We start from the raw sequence: 20002 nt of genomic DNA on the forward strand, positions 1-20002 counted from the left end.
CACATGTAAAGCTGTAAACCAAGAGTGAAAGGTGTCTACCAACCCAAAACAACCAGCTTCACTTTACATCTGCAAGTCCCAACTGCATTTTGGGCTTCAAACATGTACTCTCCACCGTCTTCCAGCTGAGAGGACATTATGTTAAGTCTACTGAGGTTGCCCCCATAGCAGAGATTATGCTTTCTGCTCGAATGGAGCTCGTTGCCATCTTTGATCCATCTCACACTTATATGAGGAGTTCCAGCTACCCTGCATTCAAAGCTAACTGGATCTCCACAAGTCACTTTAACAACCTCCGGTTTCTCTTCAATCGTTGGTGGTTCTAAGATGCCAAAAAGAGAAGAAGTAAATGTACTTCTTGGTGTAGTTGGAAATCAGCCTAATATTAGATAAACTGCTTGAAGTAAATGTACCTTGCACAGTCAGTGTTGCTGAACACACATCTTGCCCAGCCTCATTTACAACATGGCAGGTATATTTCCCCCTGTGAATAGCCTCACAAGCAAGAACCCTGAGAGTGGCCTCTTTGTTCTGGAAAATTTGCTTGATCTTCGGATCATCTTGGATCCAGTTTTCATCTTTTTTCCATAGCACAGAGAGTGGCAGGGGCCCTTCCACAGTGCAACGAAACACTGCAGCATCTCCCACAACAGCGGAGACACTCTTTATCTTCTCAATAAACTTTGGAGGCACTAACAGGGAGAAGACACTGTTGTAATACCAGAGCATATATAACACATTGAGTGTGGAGTCATCGATAAAACCAACCTTTCAGAGACAACACCACCGAGCCAGAGCAGCTCCCAACCTCATTGGCTACCACGCACTGGTAGGTGCCCACATCATCCACGTCGCAGTCCTGGATTTTTAAGCCCACATTTTCACTATCAACAATAATGTACTTTTGGCTGGATAAAATTGCCTTTTTATCTTTAGACCACGTGACACTGAACGGAGCACTTCCTGCAACTTTGCTAGCAAACGCTGCCGTGGAACCTTTAACGACTTCCAGAGATGATAGCTCTTCAACAAATGACGGAGGCTCTGAAAATAACAATAACAAGCAAAGCGCTCTAAAGAAACCTTTGGATCAATTAAAAATAATAACATACAGAACTTAGCATTCAACTTGATCTTAATTTTCACATAAACAGAGAAAAGAAAACCAACCTTTCACTACAAGCTCAAAAATGCAACTCTCTGTGCCTGCTTCGTTGGAGGCCTCACAGAAGTATTTCCCGCTGTCTTGTTGACTAACTACACAAACCTCTAAAACGGCAACAGAGGTAAAAAATGATATCTTGTATTTGAGGCTTTGGCGAATCTGAACTCCATCTTTGAACCATTTCATGGAGATCTCTGGGGTACCAGCAACCTTACACTCAAACACCTTGCTGCCTCCGACACTCACTAATGACACCGCTTCAGGTTTTTCAGTGAAAAATGGGGGCTCTGAAATAAATACATGAAGAAGCGACTTAAAGACGGTCATCATTTTCAAAGTGAAGAAAAAGGATGAAGCTCCAATATTAACCTTTTACAAAGAGCGCTGCCTTGCATGAAGCGGAGCCCACAGCGTTCTGAACTTCACAGACATACTCTCCAGAGTCAGAGGTTTTGGCAGAGAAGAGCTCTAGGGAGCTTGAAGTGTTGTCTTTGATTACAGAGCACTTGGCACTCGGAAGGATTTCTTTTTTGTTTTTAAACCATTTGATGGCGAGCGGAGGTGTGCCAGAGACACGAAGAGTAAACCTAACCTTTGATCCAGGCAACGCATTCTTGGAGTCCGGTTTTTCAAGAATGCGTGGTGCTTCTGTTGGTGGAAAAACCCCAAAATGCTGTCATACAACACAAGTCTGTAAAAAACTGAAAAAATACTGATGATGCATGAGATCAAACCTTTAACACACAAACTCCCGGAGCACTGGGCAGATCCTGCCTCGTTTTCAGCCACACAAGTGTAGCTCCCACTGTCTCTACTGTCGAGACAGCCGATTTCCAGGAAAGCAACATTTTCGAAAAACGTGCATTTATATTTTTGACAAGTCTGGATCTCTGTTTCATCTTTGTACCACTGTATCGTCATCGGCAGAGAACCAGACACGAGGCACTCTAGATGAGCACACGATCCTTTTATACCTTCAGTCTCTGTCAGCTTCCTTGTGAAGGACGGTTTAATAATCTGATCTATTACATACAAGTTGAAAAAAACATTGTCAGGGTGACTGTAGAAAGAACTGCAAACAGATTCAACAAAGCTTTGGGCAAACCGACCTAAGACTGTGACTGATGCGTCACAGGAACTGTGCCCAGCAACATTTGAAACTTCGACAGTGTAGTCACCGCCGTCGCTCTTCTCTGTTTTTATCATCTTGAGCACAGAGCTCGTGTCTGTGCTCTGTATTCTGTATCTCTGTCCTGACGGCAGCTCCTTTCCCGCCTTAAGCCATCTGACCTTCAGCGGTTTAGTGCCTGAAAACCTGCATTCAAGTCTGGCTGGGTCGCCATGGGTTACACTGATGGACTTTGGGTGCTCTGAAATACTTGCTGGCTCTGCGATAACAAAATGATTCAAAGGTAACTTAGTTTTGATCACTGCGCTGCATGCGACAGATGAAGCGGCGAGCTCGACACAAAGGCAAAAGCGGACGATTGAGACCCACGAACATCGTACAAACCTGTCACTATGAGCACCGCGGCACATCTCTGGGTCCCGGCTTTATTCTGCGCCTGACAGACATATTTCCCGCCATGTGACAACTGAGCATTTTTCAAATTCAACATGGCACTTTTGGTTTCACAGGACATCTTAAAATGCTCGTCTTCCGTAAGCTCACGATCGTCCTTGATCCAGGACAAAGTCATGGGAAGTGACCCAGACAACATACACTTCATGGAGATTTCAGAGCCCACAATACAGGACATATCCTTTAGTCTTTGAACAAATGATGGTGGTTCTAGTGAGAAAACACATATGTTGTCATCATTCACAGGCAGTCTAAATGAAACTGAAATCCTAAACCTTTGCAATGAAAGTGGACGCATGCAGCGAGGCAAACTCTCCCGCCACAAACCTTTTAGAGAAATCTGGCAAGAGCAAGATGTCTCCCCAACATCGTTTGAAACAGTGCACTTGTACGTTCCTTCGTCTCCGGCCTCACAGTGTGAGATCTGAAGAGTGATTGTATCATTTTCCACGCTGATTTTATGTCTTTTGTCATTTCTGATCAGCTTATCGTTGAGGAAGCAGCTTATTTCAAATGGAGGGGAACCTGAAACGATTGCTTCCAAGATAATCTCAGACTCCGTAACAAGCTCAGCTGATTCAAAAGGCCTCACAAACAATGGAGGCTCTACAAAACAGAGAATAAAATTACATTTACAGGCATGAAGAAATAATTCTAGTCTGATGTGGGAAGTCTGGTCCACAGAGTTCATTTAGCCTTTAAACTCTAGTTTCTAGGTTTTCTGAGTAACAGTGAACCTGTAGCAGACAGTGGTTTTTAAATGACTGGTAATCCTTGGGTTACAGGTAATGTGTCATGGGTTTATTTCTTTAGACCATCTGCTGAGGCAAAGGGCCAACGCACCCTCATAAAACATGGACATTTCAGAGCATTTGAATAACCTGCTTGGCTCTTTATTTTTGATTTATAGGGTTAGCATGGCACGGCATATTCAAAACACAAGTTCACACTGTCAGTTAATGCAGTCTGTCCATTAAACATCTGTACGAAAAGGTCAGCTGTTAATAACATGGCTGACAACCAGTTACACCAACAGTCAGGCCAGAAACCCCTCCTAGCTTCTTACAAATATACTGTTTCTGGGAGTCTCTGCTTTGATGGAGAGTAACTAAACCCTGCACTGACGTCCATATAATGCATGCAGCACCGAACATGTGAGAAACCCATGTGGACCAGACTTTAGATGGAAACAAATGTAAAGTTTGAGGACAGCAACAAGAGTAAAATCAATTAGCAAGTTTCACAAACTAAACCTAGATGAAGACCTGCGTCTTGAACCAGGTTTAATCTTGGTGTTGGAAACGGAGTCTTTGACCGGTGAAGAGTGAACCAACCTTTCACTGTTACTGAGCTGCTGCACTGCTCCCTGCCGGCCTCGCTGGATGCCACACAGACATAATCTGCACTATCCTCTACAGAGCAACTCTCAACCTCCAGAGTGGCCAACGAGCCGTCGAAGGTCATGTTGTGTCTGCGGTCTGAAACCATTTCTGAGCCATTTTTAAACCATGTGACAGTAATAACAGGAGTGCCCTGCACTTTGCAGGACAACTCCAGAGGTTGTCCTGTTTTCAGCAGCTTTGAAGGTTCAAGCTTCATCGTAAATGTTGGGGCTTCTGTAAATCAAGAGTAACAATTATAGATGCGATAAAGAGGTTAATTAAAGGAAAACAGCTTTTTAACACTTTTTAAAGAAAGAACGAAAGCAGCAGCTTTTCTGCACCTTTTATGAAGAGCGCTGCAGTGCAGTCAACCTTCCCAGCGTCGTTGGATACTTGGCATGTGTATTTGGTAGAGTCACTGGGTTTCACAGAATGAAGTTCCAGGGAGCTGGAAGAGGAGTCTTTCTTTATGAAATACTTTCCCCCAGTGAAAATCTCTTTCTCCTCTCTGAACCATTTAACGGTAAGTGGAGCCGATCCCGTAAAGTCAGACTTTAAGACAACGTGTGATCCCGGGGATGCATCAAGAGATTCAGGTTTCGAGGTAAAGGCTGGAGGTTCTGGAGGCATTTGGGAAGAAATACAGCAGATCAGTTCACACCCTGTCACTAAGCCTGTGCTGATCTCTAATGGCTACTGCTTAACTTGAGGTAATGCAGCTTCTCTGACCTTTGATGGAAAGAGTACCACTGGTTTCTTTTTCTCCAGCATCATTAGAAGCTTTGCATGTATAAACTCCACCATCGCTCTGATCCAGGCCAGTTATTGTCACAGAGGCTGTACTCTCACTGAAATCAAGCTTATATTTTGCATCGCTGTGGATTTCTTTATTGTCTTTGTACCAAGACAGAGCCATCGGCTGAGATCCAGCAAGCCTGCAATCCAACGTGATATTACTGCCAATGCTCCCATTCACTTTCTTTAGAGTTTTGGTGAAGGACGGGGGAACTGCACGATCTGTGTAGGGAAGTATATCAAACATATTACAAGCTCCACTTGTGCTGATCGGACAAATTGATATTAATGATGTTTTATTGACTAAAACCGACCTATAACTGTAACCGAGCACGTGCACTCGTCTTTTCCAACTTTATTGGACACTTCCATCTTGTACTCGGAAGTGTCACCTTTATCTGCTGCGAGAATCTTTAAAATGGCAGTGTTCTCCTTAACTGCTATTTTATATTTACGACCACCGATCATCTCCTTGCCGTCTTTGAACCATTTCACTTTGAGTTCAGGGCTTCCAGAGACGGTGCACTCCAGCGTGGCAGAGTTGCCTGCAGTCACGCTGATGGAGGCTGCTTTCTCTAAAATCCGAGCAGGTTCTAAAACACATTGAATTTTACACTTAACAAACAGTTAGATCTGAACTCTGAAGACATTTGTAATGGGAATGTTTTCTAACCTTGAATAGTTAAGATAGCTTCACATTTTTGCTGTCCTGCCTCATTTTCAGCGAGACAAGTATACTTCCCACCATGCTTCAGCTCAACAGATGAGAAGGAAACACTAGCGATGTTGTTCACAAAGGACATTTTGATGTTGGGATCATCATCTCTGAGGAGCTCAGAGTCTTTCATCCATTTAATGGTGATGGGAACTGAACCTTTCAGGGTTCCCTGTAATTTCACTGTATTTCCCAAAACTGCTGTAGCGCTCTCAATCCTCTTTGAGAACACAGGTGGCTCTGAAACAACATGATTGGTATCATAATGTCAACACCTGCCAGACTGTGGGACGCTGTAATGAAAGTCCTTTTTTACACCACTAACCTTTTTGTTTAAGTACTGACTTTGAGGTTGCTGACCCAACCTCGTTGGATACGACACATTCGTATTCACCAGTATCAGCGCTCTCAAAGGACTGGATCTCCAGAGAGGCCAGCGATCCCTGTGACACTATGCTGTACTTCTTATCTGAGGACAGGCGTTTCTTATTCTTTTTCCAAGACACTTCGAGCGGTGCAGAGCCTGCAATCTCACACTCCAGCACAGCTACCGACCCTCTGACTGCCTCGGTGGACAGTAACTCCTTTCTGAATGACGGAGGTTCTAAAGGGAACATACAGTTCGGTTATATGTGTTTTTGCACAGACTTGGGCCTTTTGTTGCCAAAAACTCGACACACCTTTCACTGTTACTTTAATGCTGCAGCTTTCACACCCGCACTCGTTGAGAACCTCACAGGTGTAGTTTCCACTGTCAGTCAACAGGACATCGTGTATCTCGAGAGTGGCGACACCGTCCTTCAGACTGACAGCGTGTCTGCCACCAGTGGACAGCTCACTGTTATTCAAGAACCAGGTGCTGTGGAGTTCGGGAGATCCTTTGACGGTGCACTGCAGGCGAGCGGTGCTGCCCTGCTTCCAAATTGTTGTGGCTTCCAGCCGCTTTACAAAGACGGGTGGCTCTGCAGAGGTGTGTGGTTAACAAAAAGCTATTGTGAAGTCAAAGACTGCATTTAAAAACAGCAACCACGCAATGAAAGAGGAGAGATTTAAGTCGCTGTCTATCATCTAAAATGGACACCAGAGAATTGAACTGTGTTAACTTCCAGGACTGCAGATTTGCAAAAGTTACAAATGCTGCAGTTTCCCTGAAACTTAACTAGATAGCTCTTACCTTGTACCTTCACCGTGGTGGAGCAAGACGCACTGCCGGCTTCGTTTGCCACTGTACACACATAATTTCCACAATCTTTCAGTGTGGTCTTTAGGATATCAAGAGTAACTGTCTTATCCTCAAACAACAGTTTATAGTCGGGAGACTGGTGGACTTTTCTGCCATCTCTGGTCCAGCTGACAGTTACTCCAGTGTCCTCATCCACCTGACACTCAAGGTGCAGAGCAGCTCCGACCACAGCGGCGACTGAAGCCAGGGGCCTTACAAAGTTGGGTTTATCGATAACACACAGCTCCGTGTGGCACTCAGCTGTCCCAGCTTTGTTAGATACCTTGCACACATAAAGCCCGCTGTCAGCTGCCTCAACACTGGGTATCTCAAGAGTGTGCTTATTCTTTTCACAAGAGCTCTGGTAGTGTGGGGGCACTTTGGGTAAGGCCTGGTTGTCTTTAAGCCAGACAACATTCAGAGGAGCAGTTCCTGCTATTACACACTGCATTACAGCCCTCTTTCCAACATACACAGTCTGAGGGTCAGGCTTACTTATAAAGACAGGAGGAAATTGTTCTACAGGGATTAAGAAGAAGAGAAACAAATCAGTGTTAATAAGTTTTACCTTAACCGAAATCAAACCGACAGGGCAAGAAACAATTGCACAAACAAAACGCCAGCACAAAGACGAAAACGCGCCATTCATCCCCTCGGAGGGGAATGAAAACAACATGAGTTCCAAACTCAACCAGCCAAGAAGAAGGAAAAATGCACTGCTCTTACCTGTGACACTGAGGGAGGCGGAGCATTCATCACTGCCGTGCTGATTGGACGCCTTGCAGGTGTATTCGCCACTGTCATCCTTGGTTGTCCTCAGAAGCTCCAGGGAGGAAGCGCTGAAGCGACTGATAATCCTGCACTTTTCACCCTCTTTGATGGGGTGTCCATCTTTGAACCACTTGAAGCTCACGTTTGGAGCGTCCTCAGTTTCACATTCAAACATGGCAGAGCTGCCGATGTTTATCTCCACTGGGACGATTCTGTTCCTGAACACAGGCTTCACTGTGTTTGCAAAAGAGAGAAAAAGGCAACAAGAACATGTGAATATACAGCAGGTGCTGAAATGACACAAAAATTAGTGTTTGTACTGGAGACGGTGATGAAGTGAACCTGGGACGGAAAGCGACACACAAAGTTATGGTGGGATGAAAGTGGAGGAGAAAAAATGAACAGGCTGAAGTGATGAACAGGAAGTCTGTGACGACAAAAGGAGAGAAGGCATGCAAACATGAATGATTAAAGGCATGTGGTCAAAGGAGACTGCTTGGCTGTGAAGGTTGTAGAGGAGTAGATGGAGTGGGATGTGATCATGTCACTGCTGTCTGCTGAAAGCCTCAAAGTCCAAATGCTTTTCTTTTGAAAAAAACTGCACGCCAGGTGTCTCGAAGGTAAATGAGCTGTGGGCTGGCAGCGTCCTCTCATTGGACGGCCACCTTAGTGTTGAAGTGGAACAAGAAAAGCAAACAAGCAAACTCCCACAAATACTTCTGAAAATGTTTGTTTTTCAAATTTCAAATATTTTATAACGAGACGTTTTTTCCTCACTAATTGTGTTTATTTCGTAGTTCAATGAGGCGTCACTGGTCTGTCTGCCCACACACGTGGCAGCACTTCTGCTATCATTGTGTTCGTATTTAACAAAGTAAAAATGCAGACATAAGTGCACACGTTCGTCAGTTTTACAGGCCGTGACTTTGGGACCCCTGCTGTAAGCCATTTTCAGTTCTGCCTTTGTGCTCATTTCCTAAACTTTGAGTTTTGGTTGAGGTTTGCAGACAGCAGACGTTCACCACAGCGTGAAGTAGGGCTGCTCGATTATGGCAAAAATGATAATCACGATTATTTTCACTGAAACTGAGATCTCGATTATTTGACGATATTTATTTAACCCTTTAAGACCTACCATAGAACCAAGTCCGCCAGAGCTTATATTATTATTTTTTTTACATGCTGTAGTGCCATTGGGAGCATTTCAAGTTGCTATACAACTGTTATAGCCCATATTTTAATAATATGTATGCATTAAGTCCATAGTAACGACATAAATTGCAAAACAGTGCAATAAACTCCAAAAAAATTGACAATTTAAGAGGTTTATCCCTCAAAACTTTAAATACAAAAAAGTTGCAAAAAATAGTTTCCCACCACAGGAAATTTATCTTGAGTGTGTTCATAGTTTTATTTTGGAGATACAGCAGTTTTTATATACTGCAGGAAAAGCAAAAAAAACAATCCTATGATGCAAATTTGCAAAGAAAACAGCAGGCGCATCAAAATAAAATATTTCCAGCAGTGCAATTCGAGTTCTAAGCATCCCAGCAACTATTCAGAAAAGTCAAACATGACCTATAAAAACACCAGTATAGGCTTTTAAGGCCTACAAGTAAAAAAAATACATTTTCCGTGAAAATGACGTCACTTCCTGTTTCGGGCAGGAAATGACGTACATGCGATGGTTCGCGTTGACGTCTTGTTCAATGTGGGAAGTGTTACGAACAGCTGATCGGATCTGCAAAGTGTGTTTCTGGAATATTATGTTTTTGTTCCTGCAAGCGCTTTTTATGCAATTTTTGCTAAACTTTATGTGGAAGGAAACCATGACCAAGGACAAGCTGATGGCATAAGATGTAAGTACAACTCCTCCGGTTTCATATGCAAAACAAATTATTGTGCTAGCTTACACGGTTCCGGTTCTACAGGGATTCAAAAATAGTTACGCAAAACGGAGCGTGCCTCTGCCCGGCTTTAAAGGGTTAACAATTACAATGTGTTGAATAATGACTTTGAAAAATAATAATAAATAGTGCAAATACTGATAACAGTGCAAATGTTTGCAATATAAGAAACAAATGAAAAATGTAAACATCTATGTTTAGTGAACTTTGCAGTGTTGCTCTGGTGCAGCTACGACACCGTAGCAAAGTTTACACACTGTGTCTACTTGATCCACGTCTGACTGAACCCATAATGTTTCCACACCACTGAAGTTTTTTTACCTCTTTTCAACCAACAGCAGTCACTCTCCTCTCCATATAACTTCTGCTTAGCTTTCCGAGCTTCCCTCGGGTCCTCTTATTGTTGTGACGAGTGTTCGAAATGCAGAGAGGTGCGCTCGATTTGCCACACGGAGCAGCGCGAGAGTAAAGCATGAGGGAGGGGCTAATAATCGGCTCAGTCATTTTTAATGATCGTTGAAAGCCCAGATCGTAATCGAGATTAAAATTTGATTAATTGAGCAGCCCTAGCGTGAAGTTAGTGGATGATGATGATATCAAAGAATTTCCCATCATCAAACCTCGTGGCACCACAGTCAGCCTCGAAGATGTCGTCGTCTTGCCGACTTCATTCTCAGCCTCACAGACATACTCTCCTTGATGGTGGTCTTTGACAACGTTGTCAATAACTAGTGTGTATGTGTCACGGTCTTTAAAACACTTGAACTCTTTGCCAGATTTCACCAGCTTCCCATTGAAAAACCAGCTAACTTTGGTGACGTATTTAACACTGGCAGTAAGCACAGCCTTGCCATTTTCCTCAGCACAGACATCCTCCAGAACATCTACGATGACGGGATAATCAGTGATACTGTCCGAGGACTCACTGATCATGATTGCCTCTGAAAGATATTCCTCTCTGGTTTCTCTGTGGACAAAAATGTCCACATGCTGTTCAGCCTGGCATACTGTGCCGTCCTTCTCTGATCTAACCGTCCTGCTGCTCTTGGACTCGTGGACCTCGGTTTGGCTCTGAAGTGTCGCACTTTGAAAGGAAGCCCTGGCTTCTGTCGTCAGAGCTGCAGACTGAGATACAGCAGGAAGTAAACTGCCTGCGCTCTCTGCCACCACCACAGAGTCCACCACAGAAGACAACACCTCCTTGGAGGACACTGAGCTGACCTGCACTTTTTGAGGCTTATCAGTGTGCATGGTGCCCGGCTGCTCTGATGTAAGACTCGGCTGTTCTTGGGAAACCATAGCATGCAAAGCTACCTGGAGTTCATGCCTAAGGTCAGCTGTCTGAGGGTAATCACCTTTAAAAGTCAGCGTGATCTCCAGGGGGGAACCTGGAGATGTGATAAGATAGGAACATGCAGCCTGCCTGGGCTCTCTCTGAACCTTGACCTCATGGACCTCCGCTGCCTCTAGTCTTCCAACAACATCAGCCAGTAAAACTGGTGGATTACTGGCCACAGCTGAGTGAAGAGCGTCTCTGAGCTGATGTCGTACATTCAAACTAGATGGTTTGGGGGCATAAATGATGAAATTCAGTTCCTTAGGTAAAGTCAGAGCATCCTGAGCCTCTGGGACAAAAAGAAACCCTTTAGGCTGTGTCTTAACACTGACCGCGGAGCCCTCGAATTTACCAATCTCACTCGACCGCTCTCCTACGATGACTTGTTTTTCTTCTAGAAACACTGACTGTCGGACCGACTGACCTTCCTGGATCTGGACTGCAAAGTCCCCCTCAGCCGCCTCTAAGATAGTGCAGCTTTCGGTGGCCATTGCTTTTTCCTCTATGAAAACTGGTTTTTTTGGTATCTTGGCCTCAATTTTAATCTCAGGCTTAAATTTTTCATCAGTTTCGAAGCTAGTAGTGTGACCCTCTTCCAGACTTTGATTGTTTGTGATGATCAAAGACTGCATGATATTCCAGTAATCCTCTTCCTGGACTAATGCTCGCTGTTGCGTGACGCTCGTAACAAAAGGAGTCTCTTTTGGGAGCTGCATGGGCTGGGAGGACACAGCAAGGCTGCGTAGAGGCCTGGACTCAGTACGCGGCTGTGGTTGAGCGCTGATCACAGACATGTCAAGATCTTTGTGGTAATCCGCAGTGACCTCCATTCTCTCTTCTGAGGTAGCTGCATGCCATCTAGCCTTTTCCAGCTTCTGTGCTGCCACCTGCTGGTCAGGTTTGGTGACAGCGAGTATGCCTTCTTTTGGTAAAACTGTTAGAGAATGGACCGACTGAAGGCGTTTTGGTTGCACCAACTCTTGCTTTGGCTGGACGGAGGTGGCGTTCATCTTTGTTTCGAATTCTGAAGCTGCCTCACAAACTACAGTCCTCTGTTCTTCTTGAGTCACTGAATGCAGCAAAGTCGGACTTTTGCTCGCTTCTGCTTGTTCTGTTGGAGGTTTTTCACTGCTCAACCTTCCCTCACACAGTAAAACCTCCTGATCACTGATAACCTGCAGATTCAGAAGCTGTTCTCCCTCCTGTTGTGGCTGCACACTTACAGAAAATGCCCCATGTGGCACTTGTCCTGTTTGATCAGCACAGAGCTCATATTTCTCTTCGGTCTGTACGGCTGAATTATAAACCATGTCTTTGCACGGGGTAATGCTCTCCTGCTCTGGTCTTTGTGTTTCAAGCTTTTGCTCTTTGGATAAAGCCACTCTGGCTTCACTCACTGGTGCTACCACTGGTTTCGGCTGCTCTTTGCCAGCTGAACCTTTAATGTCTGCATCTAAAGCTGGAAGATGCTCAGTGTGTCCTTCTGTAAGTTGAAGCTGTCCTGCATACTGAGCCGAGTATAAAATCTTTACCCCCTCTGTGACTCTGAAGCTCCTCTCCTCCTCTTGTCTGTGCATGTCTTCTGAGATTTCATCAGCGATAGGTACAGCGAGCTCGACCTGGTGACTAGTAACAAGTTGCCTCGGCTCGCTGGAGGTCTTTACGTGTTCTGGACTCTGACCTATCAGTGCCTCAGCTCTCACCGTGCTGAGGGGAAGGACCTCCTCAGACGTAGCTGACACGAGCTTGGGCGGTTGCTCTTTGGCTGACTCCAGCTCAACCACCTCGGGGCTGAGAATCCGTTCAGAGTGCTGCGCTGTGATCTTTTGTCTCTCCTGGACTGAGGATAAGAAAGCAGCCACGTGATGCTGTTTAACAGGGACAGCTGAGACCTGAGGTGGATGGCTGGGGGCTAATGAAACCCTCTCCTCTATTTCATGGGACTGCAGCACCGCTGCCTGGTGGGTAAGTTGCTCACGATGAAGGGTGGCAGAAGAGATGCTGAGCTCTCTGAGCGTTTCCACCTCTTCACTGGGAATAATCTGTCGGTCTCCAGTACTAATGGTATAGATCATGTGTTCAGACCGGGATCTTTCCTGGTGAAATCGGAGTTCTGCGGTTTGTTCTGCCATCGATATCGTCAAACCTTGTGTTTTCTGTACTAACGTGTCCTCTTCCTGAGCTTTCTCCCTGAACACCAGCAGCTCTGCAGTACAGGAGGCTTCCCCGTACTGGTTTGAGGCCTTACAGGTGTAAATGCCGCTGTGCTCCTGTTTTACACTCTTAATGTTAATAAACCCGGATCCATCCGGGTTGTTCACAATGATACAGAACCCACTAGGCTGGATGTGGGAAGTGCCTTTAAGCCACTGGACCTCAGGGAGAGGATCTCCAGTCACAGTGTAACTGAAGACACCCTGAGCCCCCTCCTGCCGCTGAAGAGATTCTATAGTTTTAGTGAATTCTGGGCGCTTACCAGTCACTGCAAATGTTCTCTCCTCGGCTCTTTCCTGCTTTTCTGGCTCCTTCACCTGAACGTGCAGGTAGGAAGTGCAGGTTGACTGGCCAAATCTGTTGCTGACCGTGCAGGAGTACTCTCCTTCACATTCCCTGTGAACTGTGTTAATCACCAAGCTGTACTCATCGTGTTCGTGAATAAATGTATACACGGATGAACTGGTTATAGTGTGCCCGTTGTGAAACCACTGGACGGTGGGCTTAGGGAAGCCGGACACTCTGACGGTAAACGTAGCCGTTTCTCCGACAGTCACAGCTGCCGGAGAAAGTTCACTGAGGAAAACTGGTTTTTCCTTTTTCTTTTCCAAAGTGCTGGAGAAGCGTTTAGACTCTGGTTCAAGTTCAAGTGTTTTGGTTTTGTCTGCTAACTTTATGCCAGTGAAGTATGACTCCTGGGTTTCCTCTTCCACTGTGACGGCTGAGCTAGAGAAGACTGAGTGGAATAATCACAGGTTAAATCAGCCTCACACTCCAACCACAGTACAGTCTGCTGAAAACAGGAAAACTGCAGCTTCAGTACAGGAGCAGTGTTTTACATGTTTGACTAAAAACTTCTATAACGCTGCATCCAGGATTCAAAGACTTTTTCCTCAATCAAAACAAATTCTACATCATCAGAGTCAGATAATAAAAGTCCCGAGTCCACTCTGAACTTGGTTCAGTTATCAAAGTAAACTCGTAAAAGTGCCCTTGAACTTCTTACCAACACAACCTGTAGACAAAGAACATAAACAACTAAGACCAAGGATGGAGACATCACGATAAAAGCCATATTTACCTTTTATCTCCTCCTGGACCTGAGTCACCTTCTCCTCTGTAGTTACTGTAAAGACACAGATGTTCACAAATTAAAAACATTCCTAAAGATTCCCGGGAGACTGTTAGAACCAGTGGTGGCTCGTGCATCCATCCCTTTTTTGTTTCGTTTAACTGACGTTTGTGCATGCTCCTGTTTGGTCTCTTAGTGTGCAGCACCGCTGGGCTTTTTTTCAAACACTAAGTGGTGTGAGCACAAAGTGGTTATGACCTCGTTGAAGAAGTGTTGTCACCCTGTGAAGAAGTGTGCCTCTGCTGGCTGTGTGGGTGAAGAGCAGTGTGAATGAGTGGTGTAAAGAAGCCTTAGCGAGCAGAAGGACCAAAAGCATGCAGATGCCAACCTTTCGTCACTGTGCTGCGCTCAGCATCTCCGGCTGAGCTGATATTTTTGCAAACGTAAGAGCCCCCTTTTCCAGGTCCCACATTGTTAACTTTTATACAGCTTGAGGGGTCTTGATTTTTCACAGAGTAACACACAGTTTCCTCAGCATTCAACTGGTTGTAAAGCCAAATGACAAACGCAGTGGGAAGCCCCTTCACGACGCAATTCAGGGAGCCACTGCCTTTGTTTCTGATCAGCAGCTCAGGGGGGAGTTTGATCAGGAAGTCGGGGCAGCTGGAAGGGCGATGACCTTGGTATTCATTAGGCACGACGTCAGGGAAATACAACAGGCTGATGAGGCTGTGAGGTCTCTGGGAAGATGGAGGTGATGGTCCCGGCTTCTCCACCACCTCCTGCTTGTCTTGGTCAGAGGGATCTCTAGGGCTCTCCCTGTGTGCCTGTAACACTTTGTGCACTGAATCGGTAGGGATGGGGGTTTCTGCTTTGAGATTTGCTTCTTTAGCTGGGTAAGAATAGAGTTAGGAAAAGTAATTAGGGGTCACAGAGTACATGGCCATGACTCTAAATGCTAAAGGGTTAATAGGATGAATGATGAGGTTAGAGTAGCGAAGCTGACAGGAGGGGAGGATAAACTGGACTAGGGTTTGTTATTTTATTACACTACAAGAGGTTACAGGATAACATATTAAATATTAAGTCATGGGGGTGGGGGAGCACTAAGCAGGAGGAGCAGCTGGAAAGGTGGGATGGACCAGATGGAGAGACAGGCTGATAAAAAAAGAAAGATTAACCACCTTCAACAGTGAGCTGAGCAGAGGAGCTGTTGTGGCCATGTTCGTTGGTAGCGGTGCAGCGGTACGTGCCTTGGTCCGCCACACCGACGCCCTGGATGACCAGGGACAAAAAGCCACCGCTCTGAGAGCTTCTCACCCGCTCGGTGTCCACCAGGCTCTCGCCGTTATGTTCCCATATCACCCCGGAGAAGGGCTGGCCGTCGAATGAGCAGCTGAACTCTGCCATTTCACCACTTTTCACTCGGACATCGCTCATTTCCATCAGCAGCTTCGGGCTGGCTGAGAGTTTGAAGTCAAAGCTGCTCTCAGAGCTCCTCTCCATCGAGCTTATCTCAATCGTGCTCCAAGACACAGAGGAGCTCTCGGTGATCGTCTCAGTAAACTCAACACTGTGGGCTGTTTGTCCCACTGACAGAGAGCTGAAACTCTCACTCTGAGCCTCCAGTCTCTGAAATAGCTTAGCCTCAGCCCCAGTGCTTGACACGCTAGCTAAGGCTTTTTTATCTGGGCAATAAGAAAGAGTAGAAGAATTAGGTCAACACATCATCACGCTACGGATTTCTCCAGGTTACTGTCACAGCCTGTTGCCAACAGTGCAGTGGGAGTGGCGCGTTGAGGATCAATAATGATGAGTGAGGGAGTGGACAGTGGTGGGTGTCCGCTGTCAATCATGCAAGCTCGACTGGAACAGAACAACAAACAGAAAAACACAGCCAGCGATCACGTCCGTGCTTGAGTGTGAGGAACATTTCCAAAGTCCAGCAGTGGCTGAATCATGCGGCATTCCTCTGACATGAAAACTCCAGTTTCGCAATAAAGACCATTAATACTGTTTGTGTTGGAGAGAAGACGTCATGCATTGCAAAGAGACCTTTAAGATGATGCTTCCAGTGAGGATAAGAGCAGATTCAGTGTGGAGCAGCTGCATGCTCACAGAAACGAGTCAGTTTCTCACATCATCGCACTGAAAGTATGAAATCTGAGTTTGATGGAGTGGCTGGAAAATCGTTCCAGTCCAAGGGCTGGTTGCACAAAGATCCAGGAGACGTCATGCACACAGTGACTGTAACATGAGCAGGGCTCATGGTTTTCCCCACGACGGTATAAGAGCTGACGTGGCGTCAGTGCTAGCCGCTGACAGCTGCAGGAGATTTGATCTGTCCTGAATTGACATTTTAAATGTTTTTACATATTGAACAGTTTTATTTGTGAGTGCTAAGCTAGGCTCTGTCCTCCACGAGGATATTAAAAGAAAAGGAAAATCTTTGTGCAGCCAGCAGCGTTGATCTCCAGTACAGCTGACATGCTTGCCACTTCCCCCGGCTGAACCATGCATCTTTCTATTGGCTCAGTTAAGGTTGCTTTGCTTGCCAATAGATGCTTCCTTTTATGTTTTGCCAGTAAGTAAACTTCTTGTGTAACACGCTCTCATGGCTCCGGACGGATGGAGGGAGACTTAAAACACACCTGGCCAATCAGAACGTGCTTACATGCTGCCATCATTATATCACCGTAGTCAGCGAGTGCTGTTAAACTTTGACTATCGGTTCTCGATACGTTGGACGTTATACATATCAGACCTTGTCTTACAGGAAATCCACATGATATTCTAAAATTAAAATCAATCCTGTGAGGAACATGCACCGACTTAGGGCCTTCTTGGCAGCTGATGAACGTGCAGTAGGAGCCTGTCAGTTTTATCCAATTAGTATGCGAACGTCTGCTGAACTCACCATCAATATTCAGAGTGGCAGCACATGTGACCATTCCTGCCAAATTTGTAGCAACACACGAGTACTCTCCTTCAAGGCTGGGGAGAACTCGGGAAATCTCCAGCAGGCAGGTGTCATCATAATGAGACATCCTGAAGATGTCCGACTGTTTGATCTCTCTGTCATTGCAGAACCAAGAAATCTGCAGATCTGGAGAGAAAGTGTTTTCTCATAGTCAGGAAAAACCGTTTACGGCACACCACACTGATGACAGCTGCGACAGGATTTATGGTCAATGAGTATTTAAAATGCCGTATGACAGTAAAGGGGACGAGTAACGGTCAATACCTTCCCCAGAGACGCTGCACTGGAACTGGGCAGGATGTCCTTCTGAGATCAGCAGGTCCCTCATGGGAGCGATGAGGACTGGAGGGGAAACCTGAGCCACGGCTTCAACCACCTCCGGAACTGCAGAAAAGACAAAGACACCGTAAGTCATCGCTCGATTTGGTGGCTAATAATTCATAATTCCAATCAAACACTCCATATGTACCTTCCACAGTGAGAGATGCAGAGCTCGTCACCTCTCCGTAGTTGTTTTTGGCCTCACAGCTATAGATGCCTGCATCTTCAGGGAAGACTTCAAGCAGCAGCAGCGTATGCTCATCTCCATCATGGAGGAACTTGCACTTGTAGCTCGTGGACAGAACCTCAGAATCTTTGTACCAGAACACCTGAGGCTGAGGAAGGCCGCTCACCTGTGTCGAGAAGCGAACTGACCTGCCCGAGATCGCGGTTTGGGGCTGCATCTCCCGGATGATCTGAGGTGGCTCTGGCACTGAAGGAAAGTAGAAGAAAGAAAGGTTAATACTCTGCTTGGTCCTCTGGTCAAAGAATACTTTGATGATAATAGAAACAGATACGTTTAAACAGTACAAGTATCATTTTTAAGCTTTTCACTTTTATTTTCAGAAACTGTCCAGTGGTTTTTCACGCAAAGAAGGAAAGCAGTGCTGGACTGATGCAGGACTGGAGCTCTTACATCTGATGTGGAGGTTCACAGAGCTCCTGTTTTTGCCGGCTAAAAAGGTGTACTCTCCAGCATCGCTCCTGAAGGTCTCAGAGATGGTGAGACGGTGGAGCTTCCTGATGGTGGCATAATTGAACCTCTCCTCCACAGTGAACTGGAGCTCCACTCCATTTCTCAGCCAGTGACCTTCTACATCATCCTCATTCACCTCAAACTCAAAAGTGGCTCTCTGCTTCTCAACAACCTGAAAAACACCACATGATTAGCTCAACACCAGAAACGTCCTTCTAGTATTTCTAAAAAAATAATCATTGTCACAATTATTAAGAAATCTCTTCCTGTAGGACAAAATATCTGAAAAAGAATATATTAAATGATCGGCAGTGTGTGCTCTCAAAGATCATAAAGTCTGAAAAATATTTCTGTCATCGTCACACATAAACTGACAGACAGTATGAAAATCCCAGGATTTGGTGCATTTTTATGGAGTCTACCACCTAATCTTACCGTGATGTCCCTGGTGGCTGGCTCTGAGATTCTGACATCTCTTCCCTCGACTGCCAGGTGACCCTTGGACATGCTTGAACCGGCCACAGCGGTGTATTCACCGGCGTCCGACAGACGCACAGAGGGCAGAACCAGACGGTGCACAAACTGGTCCGATGTCATTTTGTACCTGTAGCAAACAAAGAAGGTGTAGAAGGTTTAAGAGTTGATCCCTATGTTGGTAAAACTCAGTAATTGTTCCCACAACTGACTATCAAGGACTCTACCTGTCGGACAGCTCCAGCTCCTGACCATCTTTCATCCACATCACCTGGATGTTTGGTTCAGAAACTTCACATTCAAATGTTGCCCTCTTCTTCTCTGTGATCTTCAGGTCCCGCAGGTGTTTGGTGAATTCAACCACACGGGCTAAAACAGGGACATAGATACAGTTACTTTACCTACATCTATCAGTGTGTCTGACCTTATGGAAACAAATCACTCATGAGCCCAGAGGCTCTAGTCGTCCTCTGCAAGGTTTTCTTCCTCATTGAGGAGGTACTACTAAGAACAAGATTCAAGGAGTCCTTGGGGAAGTTTGGACGTTCACAGTTTTAAATGTCTATTAGTAATATTAATGGCCGTAAGAAAAGGTCTGAAGGGTACCTTTTAGAGGTTCTAGTAGTGACAGAAAGAATCGTGTATGCGTTCCTATGGCATTAACGAGGATCAACTTATTTGGGGAGTTTCCAGAAGTCCGTTGAAAAGTTCAAAGTGTCCTGTGAGTGAGTCTACATGTCAAATGTGTTAGATTCTGCTGGTTATTTCAGAGTTACTCGTGATAGTCCATTAGAGTAGCTTTAAGAGTCTTTCAGTAAGTTCTAAATGTCTTTCAGGGGTAACGGAGATGGTTGTACAGGCAAACGACAGACACACACATTTAAAAACCAGCTAAAACACGGTGAGGTGTTGAAATAATTTTATTTGAAGTTGATGGAGTCCAAAAACATCTAATGTGAAAAGTCAATTGAAAAGTTAAATTAGAATCAAAGCATTTTACCCTCAACGTGAAGTTTAGCTGAAGTGACTGCAGAGCCAGCCATGAAGGTGTACTCGGCACTGTCTCCAAAGTGAACATTCCTGATGCTCAGAGAGTGAGTGAGCTGTTTGCAGCGAGCCTGGCAGCGGTCCGTAGAGCGGATCTCCACGCCGTTCTTCAGCCACTTGTACGTTATTCCCTCGTAGTTCACATTCACCTCAAATGTGACCGTGTCCTTCTCCTGAGCGTTCAGGTCTTCAAGCATCGTTGTGATCAGAATAGCTGGAAAACAGCAAAGTGATAATAAGTTTGAAGAGATGTTTAAGTACAGTGAAGAATACAAAATTGTGTTTTTTAATCTGTAACGTCATCCTTAGTGCAAACATCTGA

General features: G+C 45.3%; 3 protein-coding genes across 18 annotated transcripts in view; all 3 read right to left on the reverse strand.

Moving 5' to 3' along the window:
- Positions 1-20002, reverse strand: part of LOC146651703 (titin-like) — a 175950-nt gene that overhangs the window by 133604 nt on the left and 22344 nt on the right. For 13 of the 16 annotated variants that reach the window (XM_085384056.1, XM_085384059.1, XM_085384069.1 and 10 more), the window contains 18 exons: positions 19634-19894; positions 18861-19002; positions 18595-18763; positions 18100-18331; positions 17611-17895; positions 17406-17525; positions 17079-17267; positions 14171-14215; positions 7588-7866; positions 6814-7380; positions 6320-6601; positions 5965-6243; positions 5598-5879; positions 5239-5517; positions 4859-5146; positions 4471-4749; positions 4082-4363; positions 2679-3353 (listed from right to left, as the gene is read on the reverse strand). In XM_085384056.1, coding sequence (XP_085240182.1) covers positions 2679-3353; positions 4082-4363; positions 4471-4749; positions 4859-5146; positions 5239-5517; positions 5598-5879; positions 5965-6243; positions 6320-6601; positions 6814-7380; positions 7588-7866; positions 14171-14215; positions 17079-17267; positions 17406-17525; positions 17611-17895; positions 18100-18331; positions 18595-18763; positions 18861-19002; positions 19634-19894 — 4935 coding nt within the window. Of the gene's footprint in view, positions 1-43; positions 323-413; positions 693-768; positions 1045-1170; positions 1453-1534; positions 1814-1899; positions 2554-2678; positions 3354-4081; positions 4364-4470; positions 4750-4858; positions 5147-5238; positions 5518-5597; positions 5880-5964; positions 6244-6319; positions 6602-6813; positions 7381-7587; positions 7867-14170; positions 14216-17078; positions 17268-17405; positions 17526-17610; positions 17896-18099; positions 18332-18594; positions 18764-18860; positions 19003-19633; positions 19895-20002 lie in introns of all 16 variants that reach the window. The other 3 variants (XM_085384072.1, XM_085384057.1, XM_085384070.1) reach the window with 3 other exon arrangements.
- LOC146651705 (titin-like) lies at positions 9036-13960 on the reverse strand. The gene is made up of 2 exons (XM_085383623.1): positions 13945-13960; positions 9036-13825 (listed from the first exon to the last, which is right to left on the reverse strand). The coding sequence occupies exons 1-2, from the start codon at positions 13958-13960 to the stop codon at positions 10092-10094; spliced, it is 3750 nt and encodes a 1249-aa protein (XP_085239749.1). The 3' UTR covers positions 9036-10091.
- LOC146651706 (neural cell adhesion molecule 2-like) lies at positions 14225-17069 on the reverse strand. Its single transcript, XM_085384073.1, has 2 exons — positions 15346-17069; positions 14225-15053 (listed from the first exon to the last, which is right to left on the reverse strand). Exons 1-2 carry the CDS (start codon positions 15665-15667, stop codon positions 14512-14514), a joined length of 864 nt encoding a protein of 287 aa, XP_085240199.1. The 5' UTR covers positions 15668-17069; the 3' UTR covers positions 14225-14511.

Source organism: Rhamphochromis longiceps, linkage group LG16 (genome assembly GCF_057381845.1).
Source record: "Rhamphochromis longiceps isolate RC_006_pf linkage group LG16, R_longiceps_female_GT1.1, whole genome shotgun sequence".
Classification (NCBI taxonomy): Eukaryota; Metazoa; Chordata; class Actinopteri; order Cichliformes; family Cichlidae; genus Rhamphochromis; species Rhamphochromis longiceps.

Bases quoted from the DNA above. Each gene is read 5' to 3' on its own strand.
- LOC146651706 (XM_085384073.1), bottom strand. From the start codon at position 15,667: ATGGAGAGGAGCTCTGAGAGCAGCTTTGACTTCAAACTCTCAGCCAGC. The intron at 15,054-15,345 runs GTGGTTAATCTT...ATTCTTACCCAG, and splicing joins TGCTCAGCTCACTGTTGAAG to CTAAAGAAGCAAATCTCAAA.